This window comes from Grampus griseus (assembly GCF_964374135.1).
Source record: "Grampus griseus genome assembly, chromosome: X".
NCBI lineage: Eukaryota > Metazoa > Chordata > Mammalia > Artiodactyla > Delphinidae > Grampus > Grampus griseus.
Window position 1 is genome coordinate 46,528,846 of NC_138999.1, and position 17,524 is coordinate 46,546,369.

General features: G+C 37.8%; 1 protein-coding gene across 1 annotated transcript in view; it reads right to left on the minus strand.

Moving 5' to 3' along the window:
* FAM120C (family with sequence similarity 120 member C) overlaps nucleotides 1–17,524 on the minus strand; it is a gene marked incomplete at its 5' end in the record, with an annotated part of 134,238 nt that overhangs the window by 47,145 nt on the left and 69,569 nt on the right. Inside the window, one exon of the mRNA XM_082681004.1 lies at nucleotides 14,620–14,869. Within this exon, the coding sequence (XP_082537130.1) occupies nucleotides 14,620–14,869 (250 nt within the window). The remainder of the gene's footprint in view (nucleotides 1–14,619; nucleotides 14,870–17,524) is intronic.

Here is a 17,524-nt window from a genome sequence, read left to right on the forward strand (position 1 = left end):
CATCTATTCCTCATTGATTTGTGAAGCTTTCTTTAGCACATTTTAAGTTATTATGTGTCTAGGGTCTTAGTATTAGCTGCTCTAACAATGACCTGTCAATTTTTGTGCCAGTATCATATCATTTTAGTATACATTTATAATACATTCTGGCTTTTTTGTTGACGTTATTTGAGCCAAGACTCCACTTACTGATCTTTAAAAAAAAATTTCAATCTATTCTTACTCATTTGCTTTTCCCAACGAACTTAAGAATTATTTTGTCAGGTCAACAAAGACTAGTTTTTATATACCTTTACTCTTTATATATCAGGATGGCACATGGTTAACTCAAATATTCTATTACGTACAGCTGGGAATGAATCTGCTGCTTCTTAATAGAACTGTTTCTCTGAAGAGACCCTGCAACTTCAGCCATGAATCTAGAGAAACAACTTTGTTCTATTTCCGGAAAATGGTTGAGATTGTAAAGAACCTGTGCTAGAAATGGTAGGGCCTTGGTACATCGTTCTCCTCATTCAACAGGGCTGCATCCCACCCCTAGAAGCCTGACAGAGTTCCTCATTATCCTTCCCTCCTCAGTTGTGATTATTATATGTATAAAGTTTCTGCCTTCCTCCAACTGTATCAAGCTTTCCTAGTAGACTCTCATTTCTCTAGGCCAAATGTCCAAGAGCTGCACCAACTTAAGCTTTAGCCACAACTTGCCCAGCAGTACTTTACTTTCATGAGAGGTATCTCTTAACTATAGTTACTAGAAGCAATTGAGGAGTTTAGATTACTAATACTCAATCAGGGCATAGTTCAGTGTTCCTACCCAGTCTTTTTTTTTTTAATTATTATTTTTTTGGCTGCGTTGGGTCTTTGTTGCTGTGCACAAGCTTTCTCTAGTTGCGGAAAGTGGGGGCTACTCTTCATTGCAGTGAACAGGCTTCTCATTGTGGTGGCTTCTCTTTTTGCAGAACATGGGCTCCAGGCACGCGGGCTTCAGTAGCTGTGGCATGCGGGCTCAGCAGTTGTGGCTTACGAGCTCTAGAGCGCAGGCTTAGTGGTTGTGGTGCATGGGCTTACTTGCTCCGTGGCATGTGGGATTTTCCCAGACCAGGGATCGAACCTGTGTCCCCTGTATTGTCAGGTGGATTTTTAACCACTGTGCCACCAGTGAAGTACCCTACCCAGTCTTTACATTGATGGGCAATGCAGTACTTAGGATAAGTTAAATTTCATTTAAAGTTGAATTTTAAATTTCCAGTAAGACTTTATGTTAATTTTTAAAACTGCACTTTTCTACCATTTTGCCTTTTAAAAACCATAGGAAATGCAATCCCTATCAAACTAACACTGGCATTTTTCACAGAACTAGAATAAAAAATTTCACAATTTGTATGGAAACACAAAAGACCCCGAATAGCCAAAGCAATCTTGAGAATGAAAAATGGAGCTGGAGGAATCAGGCTCCCTGACTTCAGACTATACTACAAAGCTACAGTAATCAAGACAGTATGGTACTGGCACAAAAACAGAAATATAGATCAATGGAACAGGATAGAAAGCCCAGAGATAAACCTACGCATGTATGGTCACCTTATCTTTGATAAAGGAGGCAAGAATATACAGTGGAGAAAAGACAGCCTCTTCAATAAGTGGTGCTGGGAAAACTGGACAGGTACATGTAAAAGTATGAGATTAGGACACTCCCTAACACCATACACAAAAATAAACTCAAAATGGAATAAAGACCTAAATGTAAGGCCAGACACTATCAAACTCTTAGAGGAAAACATAGGCAGAACGTTCTATGACATAAATCACAGCAAGATCCTTTTTGACCCACCTCCTAGAGAAATGGAAATAAAAACAAATGGGACCTAATGAAACTTAAAAGCTTTTGCACAGCAAAGGAAACCATAAACAAGACCAAAAGACAACCCTCAGAATGGGAGAAAATATTTGCAAATGAAGCAACTGACAAAGGATTAATCTCCAAGATTTACAAGCAGCTCATGCAGCTCAATAACGAAAAACAAACAACCCAATCCAAAAATGGGCAGAAGACCTAAACAGACATTTCTCCAAAGAAGATATACAGACTGCCAGCAAACACATGAAAGAATGCTCAACATCATTAATCACTAGAGAGATGAAAATCAAAACTACAATGAGATATCATCTCACACCAGTCAGAATGGCCATCATCAAAAAATCTAGAAACAATAAATGCTGGAGAGGGTGTGGAGAAAAGGGAACCCTCTTGCACTGCTGGTGGGAATGTAAATTGATACAGCCACTAGGAAAACAGTATGGAGGTTCCTTAAAAACCTACAAATAGAACTACCATACAACCCAGCAATCCCACTACTGGGCATATACCCTGAGAAATCCATAATTCAAAAAGAGTCATGTACCAAAATGTTTATTGCAGCTCTATTTACAATAGCCAGGACATGGAAGCAACCTAAGTGTCCATCATCGGATGAATGGATAAAGAAGATGTGGCACATATATACAAAGGAATGTTACTGAGCCATAAAAAGAAATGAAATTGAGATATTTGTGGTGAGGTGGATGGACCTAGAGTCTGTCATATAGAGTGAAGTAAGTCAGAAAGAGAAAAACAAATACCGTATGCTAACACATATATATGGAATCTAAGGGAAAAAAATAGGTCATGAAGAACCTAGGGGTAAGACGGAAATAAAGACACAGACCTACTAGAGAATGGATTTGAGGATATGGGGAGGGGGAAGGGTTAGCTGTGACAAAGTGAGAGAGTAGCATGGACATATATACACTACCAAACGTAAAATAGATAGCTAGTGGGAAGCAGCCGCATAGCACAGGGAGATCGGCTTGGTGCTTTGTGACCACCTAGAGGGGTGGGATAGGGAGTGTGGGAGGGAGGGAGACGTAAGAGGGAAGAGATATGGGAACATATGTATATGTATAAGTGATTCACTTTGTTATAAAGCAGAAACTAACACACCATTGTAAAGCAATTATACTCCAATAAAGATGTTAAAAAAACCAAAGGAATTGGAAGTTGGAGAGACTTGGGTTCAAACTCTTGCACAACCCCTTATTAGTTATGTAATCTTTGCAAGTCACTTCTCTTTGAGCCTTTGTCTCCTCTTCTATAAATGGAGATAAATAATACGTTTCAGCACTATTATGAGGATTAATAGCATCGTATACAAAGGGCTGACTTAGCACAAGGTCAGGTACGTAGGATGTAATATTATAGAATGTGTTCTTGATTATTTTGTAAACACTGATAACTGCCTTATGCTGTAATAATGATCTTATTTATGAGTTACTGACTTTCACAGGGCAGTTTCCCCCTACACTAAAAGACTTCAGATGGTGCTTCTTCTTTTGGGGTGTTTAGGTCTTTTTAAAAGTAATCTTTATATCTTTTCCCTTGCTTTTAGGGAGTAACCTATCACTTATAATTGGTATCACTGGGGCTGGTTCTAAGAATAACTCTTACTCCCTGTCTCACCTCCCTTGAATTTGCTACTACTGATCTGTTGTACACTGGGAAATCAGATGACCAAATTGTCAGAAATGTGTCTAAATTAAGGATAAATAGGTTGAGCAGAAGACTAAGGGGTTCTTTTCAGGGCAAGCATATAGAACCTATTAGAGCATAGTCTTTGTGATAGCTATTAGAGCTATTAATAAGCCATTTTAACTTACTTTCATGTTTTGGATGTATTCCAAAAAACCCAGAGAATCAAACAAATGGGAACATGAGCTATTACTATACTTCTGAGAAAAAAGGTAAAACATATAATTCAAGAGTTAATATGTGATAATGTAGGGCTGTGGCCCAGGAATGTGTTAAGGAGCTAGGAGGAATGAATCCTATCCATTATTCTTATTGGGAAGACTTCTTAAGTCACCAATCTTAATGTCAAGGCAGTTAGAATATTAACACATATTAAGAATCTATTATGTGATAGAGCCTCTGCATACATTATCTCAATCCTCAAACAGCTCTGAGAAGTAACAATTATTACACCCATTTATGGTGAGAAAATGGATACTCTGAACAGGGGTCCCCAATACCCGGGCCGTGGACTGGTTAGGAACCGGGCTGCACAGCAGGAGGTGAGTGGTGGGCAACTGAGTGAAGCTTCATCTGCCGCTCCCCATCGCTCACATTACTGCCTGAACCATCCCCCCCATCACTTGCATTACCACCTGAACCACGTCCCCCAACCGTGGAAAAACTGTCTTCCACGAAACTGGTCTCTGGTGGCAAAAAGTTTGGGGACTGTAGCTCTAAAAGGTTAAAGTGACTTATCCAAGCTGAAAAGTGCCAGAGCCAGAATTCAAACTAAGGTTTGTCCAGTTTCAAAGCTCAAAGCTCTGTAATCCTCTGGTGACTTGTAGGGACTGACTTCCTCTTTGCACAAAAACTTACTCTACATCAGCAAATAAACAATGTGTAAAAAACGTGTAAAAAAGTAGAATGTGTAAAAAACGTGTAAAAAAGTAGAATGTGTAAAAAACGTGTAAAAAAATAGAATACCATTGACAATCACAATAATATATATCAAGTACCTAGGAATTAATTTAAAATGCAGAAGACCTCTATGAAAGAAAATTAACTCTATTTAGGACATAAACTTCTGTACATTTGAAACTAAAATAATACTGTAAATCAACTATACTTCAAAAAATAAAAAAAACATAAAGAAAGAGACCTGAATAAAGGGAGAAGTAAACTATGATCTTTGGATGGGAAGACAACATTATAAAGATGTCAATTTTCCCTAAATTAATCTATAAATCCAATTCATTGACCAAAAAAACCCGACAAGATTTTGTGGAAACTGGACTAATTCTAAATTACATATGGAACAATAAAGATTCATGTGGGCATTTGGTGCCACTGGGGCTCCCACGTTCCAAGCAGTCATATCACCTCTGTGCCTGGTGCTCACAGGGGCAGACCCGAGAGCTAGAAGGCAGCCTCAGGACCAGACTCCTGTGGGTGGGCCACCCACAGAGGTGGGGATAAAACGAAAGCTGAACCCCAGGGACAGGGTGACCAAGGAATAATATTGAAAATCTTTCCATCAGCTGTACAAGCTGCAGATTAAATCCCCATGATCAGCTAGGTAGACCCTGCGTCTACGGAATATCTGAGTAGACAATGAGTGTTCCCACAAATGAAAATGGTCTAGCTCTGGGAGCTGTGGACTTTTGGGGGAAAACACATGCAGCAATGGGTCAGATCAGAGTCTAAGTGGTCCCCACAGGGCCCAAAGCAGTTCCAGAGACCAGCCCACAGGCACAGGAGGGCCTCTTGGGGAGGCGGAGTTGGGCTGTGGCTCACGGTGTGTGCGAGGACACTTACAGCAGAGATCCCAGGGAAACATAATTATTACTATTAATATTACTATGCTTTGATTCATTCGGTCATTGCTTCTGGCTTTTTTGTTTGTTTTTCATTTTTTTCTTGCTTTGTTTTTGTTTTAGTATATTTTCTTAAATTTAGTCTTTTGGGATCTCTATGCTTTACAACATATTCACTTTTATTTTTATCTTTTTAAAATATATTTCTATTTTTACTTTGCTTTTCTGTTCTTCTGTGTTCTTTTCCCTTATTTTTTTCTTCTTCTTTAATATATTTTCTTTTTTATATATATTTCCATTTCTACTTTGCTTTTCTGTTGTCCTGTGCTTTCTCCCTTTTTCTTCTGTTATTATTTTTTAAAGTCATTTTTATCAGTTTGTTCTGTTTCCTTTATTCTTCAGGTGGCACAAAACTTTGGTATGTTTTTTAGGTTATGTGTTTTTGTTAGTTTTAATCCTAATTATTTGATTTCGTTTTTGAGTTCTTCTATTTGTCTGGTTGTTTTCTTGCTTTTTGTTTTATTTGGCTCTGCTTCAGTTTCTTTTATGTGTGTGTATGTTTCCTTGTTTCTGTTTTTGTTTGATTTTGTTTTTACCATTTCTCTGGGATTTTATTTGTCTTTTTTTTCTTCCTTAAGATATTTTCTACTTTATTTTTTTTAATATTTCTAAATCTACATTGCTTTTCTGTTCAGTCTTCTTTCCCCTTTCTCTTTTCCTATTTTGTTTATCATCTTTGTCAGTTTGTTTTGTTTCTTTGCTTCATTCTTCAGTTAGCAGTCTGCTTTGGTTTTGTTTTTCAGTTATGTGTTTTTTCTCAGTTTTCTTTTTAATTGTTTGATTTCGTTCTTGGATTGTTTCGCTTGCCTGGTTGTTCTCTTGCTTTATGACTTATTTGGGTCCATTTTTGTTTCTTCTGTGTGTGCATGTTTCCTTCTTTCTGTTTGATTTTACTTTTTACCATTACTCTGGGGTTTTCTTAGTCTTTTTTTAAAATCTGCTTTATTGCTGGGACGAGTGACTTGTGAGGTCTTGGTCCCTCGACCAGATGTTGGGCCTGAAGCTCTGGGGTGGGAGCACAGAGTCTAGGGTGCTGGACCACTAGAGAATTTCCAGCCCCAGGGAACATTAATCACCGAGAGCTCCCGCGGAGGCCTCTATCTAAATCCAAGACCCGACTCCACCCAGCTGTCAGAAGATCCCAGTGCTGGACACCTCACAAAAGACAAAAAACAAGACAGGAACACAAACCCACCCATTAGCACACAGACTACCTAAAGTCACACTAAGCTCACAGACACTCCAAAACACACCACCTGAAGTGGCCCTGCTCATCAGAGGGAAAAGACTCAGCTCCACCCCCTCAGGACGCAGGCACCAATCCCTTCCATCAGGAAGCCTACACAAGCCACGGGACCAACCTCACCACCAGGGGCAGAGGACAGAAACAAAAGGAACTACAACCCTGCAGCCCAGGGAAACGAGACCTCAAGTACTGTAAATTAGAAAAAATGAGAAGACAGAGAAATATGCAGCAGATGAAGGAGCAAGGTAAAAACCCACCAGACCAAACAAATGAAGAGGAAATAGGCAGTCTACCTGAAAAAGAATTCAGAGTAATGATAGTAAAGATGATACAAAATCAAGGAAATACAATGGAGAAAATACAGGAAATGTTTAACAAAGACCTAGAAGAACTAAAGAGCAAACAAACAAAGATGAACAACACAATAACTGAAATTAAAAATACTCTACAAGGAATCAATAGCAGAATAACTGAGGCAGAAGAATGGAAAGTGAGCTGGAAGACAGAACGGTGGAAAAAACTGCTGCAGAGCAGAATAAAGAAAAAAGAATGAAAAGAATTGAGGACAGTCTCAGAGACCTCTGGGACAACATTAAGCACACTAACATTCGAATTATAGGCGTCCCAGAAGAAGAAAAAAAAGAAAGGGTCTGCAAAAATAGTTGAATAGATTATAGTTGAAAACGTCCCCAACATGGGAAACGAAATAAGACAATCAAGTCCAGGAAGTGCAGAGAGTCCCATACAGAAGAAACAGGATGAGACACGTATTAATCACACTAACAGAAATGAAACACAAAGAGAAAATATTAAAAGCAGCAAGGGAAAAGCAACAAATAACATACAAGAGAATCCCCATAAGGTTAACAGCTGATCTCTCAGCAGAAACTCTGCAAGCCAGAAGGGAGTGGCAGGACATATTTAAAGTAATTAAAGGGAAAAACCTACAACCAAGATCACTCTAACCAGCAAGGATTTCACTCAAATTCGATGGAGACATTAAAACCTTTACAGACAAGCAAAAGCTAAGAGAATTCAGCACCACCAAACCAGCTTTACAAGAAATGCTAAAGGAACTTCTCCAGGCAGGAAACACAAGAGAAGGAAAAGACCTACAAAAACAAAAACAAACCAATTAAGAAAATGGTAATAGGAACATACATATCAATAATTACCTTAAATGTAAATGGATTAAAAGCTGCAACCAAAAGGCACAGACTGGCTGAATGTATACAAAACAAGACCCTACATATGCTGTTTACAAGAGACCCACTTCAGATTTAGGGACCTATATAGACTCAAAGTGAGGGGATGGAAAAAGATATTCCATGCAACTGGAAATCAAAAGAAAGACGGAGTACCAACACTCATATCAGACAAAATAGACTTTCAAATAGAGAATATTACAAGAGACAAGAAAGGACATTACATAATGATCAAAGGATCAATCCAAGAAGAAGCTATAACAATTGTAAGTATCTAGTCACCCAACATAGGACAACCTCAATATATAAGGCAAATGCTAACAGCCATAAAAGGGGAAATTGACAGCAACACAATAATAGTAGGCGAATTTAACACCCCGCTTATACCAATGGACAGATGATCCAAACAGAAAATAAATAAGGAAACACAAGCTTTAAATGACACATTAGACCAGATGGACGTAATTGATTTTTATAGGACATTCCATCCAAAAACAACACAATACACTTTCTTCTCATGTGCACACAGAATATTCTCCAGGATAGATCACATCTTGGGTCACTAATCAAGCCACAGTAAATTTAAGAAACTGAAATTGTATCAAGCATCTTTTCTGACCACAACGCTATGAGACTAGATATCAATTTCAGGAAAAAATAATTGTAAAAAATACAAATACATGGAGTCTAATGAAGACACTACTAAACAACCAAGAGATCACTGAAAAAATCAAAGAGGAAATCAAAAAATAAATAGAAACAAATGACAATGAAAACACGATGAACCAAAATCCACGGGATGCAGCAAAGGCAGTTCTAAGAGGGAAGTTTATAGCAATACAATCCTACCTGAAGAAACAAGAAACATCTCAAATAAACAACCTAACCTTAAACCTAAAGCAATTAGAGAAAGATGAACAACAGCAAACAAACAAAAAAACAAACAAAAAACCCCCAAAGTTAGCAGAAGAAATCACAAAGATCAAATCATAAATAAATGAAAAAGAAAGGAAGGAAACAATAGCAAACATCAATAAAACTAAAAGTTGGTTCTTTCAGAAGACAAATAAAATTGATAAACCAATAGCCAGACTCATCAGGAAAAAAAGAGAGAAGACTCAAATCAACAGAATTAGAAATGAAAATGGAGAAGTAACAACTGACACCGCAGAAATACAAAGGATCATGAAAGACTACTATAAGGAACTAAATGCCAATAAAATGGACAACCTGGAAGAAATGGACAAATTCTTAGAAAAGTACAACCTTCCAAGATTGAACCGGAAAGAAATAGAAAATATAAACAGACCAATCACAAGCACTGAAATTGAAAGTGTGATTAAGTCTTCCAGCAAGCAGCTACATAGCACAGGGAGATCAGCTTGGTGCTTTGTGATCACCTAGGCAGATGGGATAGGGAGGGTGGGAAGGAGATGCACAAGGGAGGAGATATGGGGATATATGTATATGTATAGCTGATTCACTTTGTTATAAATCAGAAACTAACACATCATTGTAGAACAATTATACTCCAATAACGATGTTAAAAAAGAAGTAAATCCCCATAAAGTTTAGTAAGACATTAAAAAAAAAAAAAGTCTTCCAACAAACAAAAGCCCAGGGCCAGATCGCTTCACGGGCAAATTCTAGCAAACATTTAGAAAAAAGCTAACACCTATACTTCTCAAACTCTTTCAAAATATAGCAGAGGGAGGAACACTCACAAACTCATTCTACGAGGCCACCATCACACTGATACCAAAACCAGACAAAGATGTCACAAAAAAGATTACAGGCGAATATCACTGATGAACATACATGCAAAAATCGTCAAAAAACTACTAGCAAACAGAATCCAATAGCACATTAAAAGGATCATACACCATGATCAAGTGGTGATTATCCCAGGAATGCAAGGATTCTTCAATATATGCAAATCAATTAATGTGATACACCATATTAACAAATTGAAGGAGAAAAACCATATGATCATCTCAATAGATGCAGAAAAAGCTTTTAACAAAATTCAACATCCATTTATGATGAAGACGCTCCAGAAAGTAGGCACAGAGGGAACTTTCCTCAACATAATAAAGACCATATATGACAAGCCCACAGCCAACATCATCATCAATGGTGAAAAACTGAAAGCATTTCCTCTAAGATCAGGAAAAAGACAAGGGTGTCCACTCTTGCCACTATTATTCAACATAGTTTTGGAAGTGCCAGCCATGGCAATCAGAGAAGAAAAACAAATAAAAGGAATCCAAATTGGAAAATACGAAATAAAACTGTCACTGTTTGCAGATGACATGATACTATACACAGCAAATGCTAAAGATGCCACCAGGAAAATACTAGATGTAATCAATGAATTTGGTAAAGTAGCAGAATACAAAATTAATGCAGAGAAAGACCCCAAATAGTCAAAGCAATCTTGAGAAAGAAAAATGGAGCTAGAGGAATCAGGTGCCCTGACTTTAGACTATACTACAAAGCTACTCTAATCAAGACAGTATGGTACTGACACAGAAATAGAAATACAGATCAATGGAATAGGATAGAAAGCACACAGATAAACCCACTCACATATGGTCACCTTATCTTTGATAAAGGAGGCAAGAATACACAATGGGGAAAAGACAGCCTCTTCAATAAGTAATGCTGGGAAAACTGGACAGCTACATGTAAAAGAATGATATTTGAACACTTCCTAGAAAGAATATGAATATGAAAAAAAAGAACACTCCCTAACACCATATCCAAAAATAAACTCAAAATGGATTGAAGATCTAAATGTAAGGTCAGACACTATAATACTCTTAGAGGAAAACATAGGCAGTACACCTATGACATAAATCAAAGCAAGATCCTTTTTGACCCACCTCCTAGAGCAATGGAAATGAAATTAAAAATAAACAAGTGGGACCTAGTGAAACTTAAAAGCTTTTGCACAGGAAAGGAAACCATAAACAAGATGGAAAGACAACCCTCAGAATGGGAGAAAATATCTGCAAACAAAGCAACTGACAAAGGATTAACCTCCAAAATATACAAGCAGCTCATGCAGCTCAATATCAAAAAGAAAACAAAAACAAAGAAAAACCAAATCCAAAAATGGGCAGAAGACCTAAATAGACATTTCTCCAAAGAAGATATACAGATTGCCAACAAACACATGAGAACATGCTCAACATCACTAATCATTAGAGAAATGCAAATCAAAACCACAATGAGGTATCACCTCACACTAGTCACAATGGCCATCATCAAAAAACCTAGAAACAATAAATGCTGGAGAGGGTGTGGAGAAAAGGGAACTCTCCTGCACTGTTGGTAGGAATGAAAATTGATACAGCAACTATGGAGAACAGATGGAGGTTCCTTAAAACACTAAAAGTAGAGCTACCATATGAACCAGCAATCTCACTACTGGGCATATACTCTGAGAAAACCATAATTCAAAAAGAGTCAAATATTGTATATTAATGCATGTATGTGGAGCCTAGAAAAATGGTACAGATTAACCGGTTTGCAGGGCAGAAGTTGAGACACAGATGTAGAGAACAAACGTATGGACATCAAGGGGGGAAAGCCGCTGGGGGGTGGGGATGGTGGTGTGATTAAAAAAAAAAAGTCACGTACCCCAATGTTCATTGCAGCACTATTTACAATAGCCAGGACATGGAAGCAACCTAAGTGTCCATCGACAGATGAATGGATAAAGAAGATGTGGCACATATATACAATGTAATATTACTCAGCCAGAGAAAGGAACGAAATTGGGTTATTTGTAGTGATTTGGATGGACCTAGAGTGTGTCATACAGAGTGAAGTAAGTCAGAAAGATAAAAACAAATACCGTATGCTAACACATATATATGGAAAGTAAAAAAGTGGTACTGATGAACCTAGTGGCAGGGCAGGAATAAAGATGCAGACAGAGAACGGACTTGAGGACACTGGGGGAAGGGGAAGCCGGGACGAAGTTAGAGAGTAGCATTGACATATATACACTACCAAATGTAAAATGGATGGCTAGTGGGAAGCCGCTGCAGAGCACAGGGAGTTCAGCTTCATGTTTTGTGACGACCTAGGGGGGGTGGGATAGGGAAGGTGGGAGGGAGACGCAAGAGGGAGGGCATATTGGGATATGTATATACGTATAGCTGATTCACTTTGTTCTACAGCAGAAACTAACAACATTGTAAAGCAATCATACTCCAATAAAGATATTAAAAATAAAAGATTTATGTGGTTCAACAATATTTAGTACAAGTCTGCAACAAGAAAAGCAGAGTGGAGATTTACCTGACCTGATATTAAGGCAAATTACAAACCGTTAATAATTCGAAGAATGTGATACTGGCAACGCAGCAAGTAGGCAATGGAACAAAATAGAATCCAGGAATGGACTCAAGAATATACAGGAACTTGGTACCTAATAATGGTGGTAACACAAATCAATGGGGAGAGAACAGGTCATTTAATAAACGGGGTTGGGAAAACTGGCTTATTATGTAGAGAAAATAAAATTAGATCATTTTATACAGCATATACAGAATAAATACCCACTATATTAAAGACCTTACATGGAAGGCAACATTATAAAACTATAATGTAAACAGTTACATTATAGTTACAGAAAAAGTAGACACATCTTTATGACCCAGGGGTAGGGAAGAATTTATTAAATAAGATCCCCAAAGCACACACCATAAATGTACAGATTGATGGGTTTGACAAAATCAACTTAAATACTTATTGGTTAGGGGTAAAATGTACTGATATCTGCAAATTACTTGGAAATGCATCAAAAAGGATGGATAAATGGATGGCTAGAGATGGAGAGAGGGATAGTTATATGGTTATATGGTATAAAGCTGTTAATTATAGAATCTAAGTGTGGTCATATGAGTGTTTATATGGTTATATGGTATAAAGCTGTTAATTACAGAATCTAAGTGGTGGTCATATGAGTGTTTGCCATCCTATCCTTACAACTTTTCTGTGTGTTTTTTTTTTTTGGCCACGCCACATGGTGTGGCATGAGGGATCTTAGTTCCCTGACCAGGGATGGAACCCACGCCCCCTGCGGTGGAAGGGTAGAGTCTTAACCACTGGATCGCCAGGGAAGTCCCACTTTTCTGTATGTATGAAATCATAATGAAAGGTCAGTGAGAATGAAATACTTTTGTTCTAAAAAGGATATTGTACATAAATTTCTAAAAAATTGTGGCTGACTGGAAAAGATATTTGACACATGTACACACAGATATAGAAAAGATATTTGCTTTATTTGTATGTTTATTTGTTTAGGGTATATTATGTATTGAAGGTTTAACATACAGTCTTGTTAAATTGTCATTTATATACAGATTGCTAAATTGCCCTAAAGAAAGTTGAACCAAATTTACATTTGCATAAAGATAGCCAGTTGCTGTCACCATTGTCACTTCTTGGGTATTGTTCTTTTTTTTCTTTTTTTAATTGGGGTATAGTTGTTTTACAATGTTGTGTTAGTTTCTGTTGTACAGCTAAGTGAACCAGCTATATGTATACATATATCCCCTATTTTTTGGATTTCCTTCCCATTTAGGTCACCACAGAGCACTGAGTAGAGTTCCCTGTGCTATACAGCAGGTTCTCATTAGTTATCTATTTTACACATAGTAGTGTATATATGTCAATCCCAATCTCACAAGAAACTTCTGTAATCAGAAAGAAAAAAGACAAGTAACCTAAAAGAAAATTTGCAAGATAAATAGGCACTTCAGAGAATGTGAAAACAAATGGCTAATATATATAAAAAAGAAGATCAACCTCATCTGTAGTCAAATAAATGCAAATTAAAATAAAAGATACTACTTGAAACCCACTGGATTAGCAAAAATTAAGAAGTTATAAGATATCAGCCCTGGCAATAATATGAAGAAATAGAAACCCTTATGCATTCTTCATAGGACTATAAATTTAGAACAAATATAATCTAGAGCAATTTGGCCATATTTGGCAAAAAATCTATATGCATATTTACAGGATCCAGGACTTCAACTCCTAAATACATACTTCAGATAAACTGACACAGGAACACAAAGATACAGAGACATCTATGAAGATATTCCCTGTAGCACTGTTTGCAATATCCCAGAACTGGAAACAACTATCAAACAACAAATAAAGTCTATGATATAAGTAATTGTTGGAATATAATTCAGCAGTCATCAGGAACGAACCATATACGAATACAGAAAGATCTACAAAATAACACTGAGTGAAAAAGTAAGAAATAGAATATGTACAACACAGTATCTTTCATGTTAAAAAAGGAAAAAATCTACACATATAAACATCACTATAGATTGTGCATGCACATATATATATATATATATATATATATATATATATATATATAAATATATGGAAGATGGCTTGGAGGGACACACATCAAATACCCAAGAGTGGATAACTATGGGTAGAGAGAAGGGGACTGAATCAGGAAGAAAGGCTGAAGGGGACAAAAACCAAATATAAAACCAAAAATAAAAGAGTGTTTATGCATGGGCTGATGATGACAGATCATAAACTGAGGAGACTATCATAGCAATTGATTTCCAATGTTTCTGAAGTCTAAAGTAAACATAAAACTTCCCCACCTCAAAATACCATAAAAACCACGTGCTTAAAGGAAATGTCAAAAAAAATAAAATAGAAATGAACTGACCACTTCCCGGTCACATGGCTTACCGGAGTACACAGCACATGAGCAGCAGATGGGTGGGGACGTTAGCCGGATTGAGCATACTGGGTGTGTCTGACTTCATACAGGCCAGGAAGGCACGCATCCTTCTGTTCTTGTCCTCAACTGCTTTGCCTAGCCAGAGCTTCTTGAGGTTTGGGCAAGTCCATTCCCGAAATGTCAGGGCAGACACCAGCTCAGGGGTTTGAGGTGACTTCCCTTTATAGGCAGACCACTCTTTAAGGATCACTGAAGGAACTAGAAAACAGAAATTGAGGAAAAACTGGCTATAGAGACTCTGAGCATTTCTGCAGCTGGTCACAATTGACAGAAACCATCACACTTCAACATCTTTGTATTTTCTGTCACTATAATTTTTATTGTTAGCAGTAGTAACAGCAGGAGTAGTAAGCATTTATTAGATGCTTGGTATGTATTAAGTATTTTACATATAAATGTAAATCTTACTTACTCTTCAGAACAAACCTGAGAGAGAAGCATTATGACTATATTATCACAAAACACAGTGCTCATTTTGCAGGTGAAAAAAGGAATCAAAGCTCAATGGTCACACAGCTCTACAGTCACACAGCAGTCCCCCACTTATTTGCAGGGAATAAGTTCCAAGACCCCCAGTGGATGCCCAAAACCATGGACAGTACCGAATCCTGCAATATACTATGTTTTTTCCTATACCTACGTACCTATGATAAAGGTACGTAAGAGATTAACAACAATAACTAATAATAAAATAGAACAGTTATAACAATATACTGTAATAAAAGTTATGTTAAAGTGGTCTCTCTCTCTCCAAATATCTTATTGTACAAATTTAATGCCATTTCCATCTTAACTAAGCACTTATCGTGTACTGTGTCCATAACTTTTGCAGTTCGAGATGCGATAGCAAAACTAGCACAAATTTCTTTTTCCTTCTTCACAATTTCACAGACAGAAGACTCATTCTTACCATAGATCTTTTTGTTCTTACTATAGATCTTAGTAACGTCAGCATATGATATTTTTTCTTCCCTTATTAAGTTGAGAACTTTCACCTTTTCACTTAAAGGAAGCACTTTACAGCTTCCTTTTGGCATATCTGAATTGCCAGCATCACTACTCTTGCACTTCAGGGCCATTATTAAGTAAAATAAGGGTTAATTGAACATAAGCACTGAGATACTGGGACAGTTGATTTGATAACCCAGACAGCTACTAAGTGACTAACAGGCAGCATACGCTGAACAGAGGAATGTTTCACATCCTGGGTGGGAGGGAGCAGGATTATGCGAGATTTCATCACACTACTCAAAACAGTGTGCAATTTAAAATTTATGAATTGGCTGCGTGCCCACCCAGCCCCTATTATAGTCCGAGATAAAGAACGCAAGATTAAAATGGAAGTCTCCACTATACCCTGACATCCCTTTTGCAGTATCCCAGTGGTCACAAAGACCAAGCCTGGTACAAGCAGGGGGAGACCGTGCCCAGGACTGGAGGTGAGCATTCTAAGATCAGTAAGGTTCCGAGCTGCCGGAGACTCCAGTTCCTGTCTTGTTGCTCCACCATCCCTCGGGCATGGCCCTCGTCTGAATGAATATTTGACCACATGGATGGATAAATATTCCAGCCAGGAGGACTGAGATACTTTTCCATTATAGGTTATTACAATATATTGAATATAGCTCCATGTACTATACAGCGACATAGAAAGAGAAGAAGGAAAATTAGACATCAGGAAAGGCGCCGAATGTAAGACAGCAAACAGACACAGTGAAATCTAAACCAGGGTCAGTGACTTTCTTTCCAAGTTGGGTCCTCAATGGAGGGCCCTAAACGCCGCCTGCCCCCTGGCAGAAACATCACAGATTTCTCAGAAGTGGCTTTGAGGCTTTTCAGAGGCTCGGAGATGATCCTTTGGAGCTCAGGGGGCACCTTCAAGATGGCAGAGGAGTAAGACGTGGAGATCACCTTCCTCCCCACAAATACATCACGACTACATCTATATGTGGAACAACTCATACAGAACACCTACTGAACACTGGCAGAAGACCTCAGACTTCCCAAAAGACACCTCAGGTGACTTACACGCAGAGGCAGGGCCAAATCCAAAGGTGAACCCGAGGAGCTGTGTGAACAAAGAAGAGAAAGGGAAATTTCTCCCAGCAGCCTCAGGAGCAGTGGTTTAAATCTCCACAATCAGCTTGATATACCCTGCACCTGTGGAAAACCTAAACAGACAGCGAATCATCCCAAAACTGAGGCATTAGACTTTGGGAACAACTGTAGACTTGGGATTTCCTTTCCGCATGTAATTTGTTTCTGGTTCTATATTTATCTTAGTTTAGTATTTAGAGTTTATTATCATTGGTATATTTGTTTATTGATTTGGTTGTGCCCTTTTTTATTTTTTATGTATACATATATAGATAGATTTATTTATTTTACTTTTTCTCTTTTTGTGAGTGTGTATGTGTATGCTGCTTTGTGTGATTTTGACTGTATAGCTTTGCTTTTGCCACTTGTCCTAGCGTTCTGACTGTCCTTTTTTTTTTTTTTTTTAAGTATAGTTTATAGCACTTGTTAGCATTGAAGGATTTGTTTTTGGGTTTGGTTGCTCTCTTCTTTCTTTTTTTAATTATATTTTTATTTTTAACAATTTTTTCTATTTTAATAACATTATTTTATTTGTTTAGTTTTCGTTCTTTCTTGCTTTCTTTTTTCTCCCTTTTCTTCTGAGCTGTGTGGCTGACAGGGTCTTGGTGCTCTGCCCAGGTGTCAGGCCTGAGCCTCTGAGGTGGGAGAGCCGAGTGCAGGACATTGGTTCACCAGAGACCTCCAAGCCCCATGTAATATCAAACAGCAAAAGCTCTGCCAGAGATCTCCATCTCAATGGTAAGACCCAGCTCCACT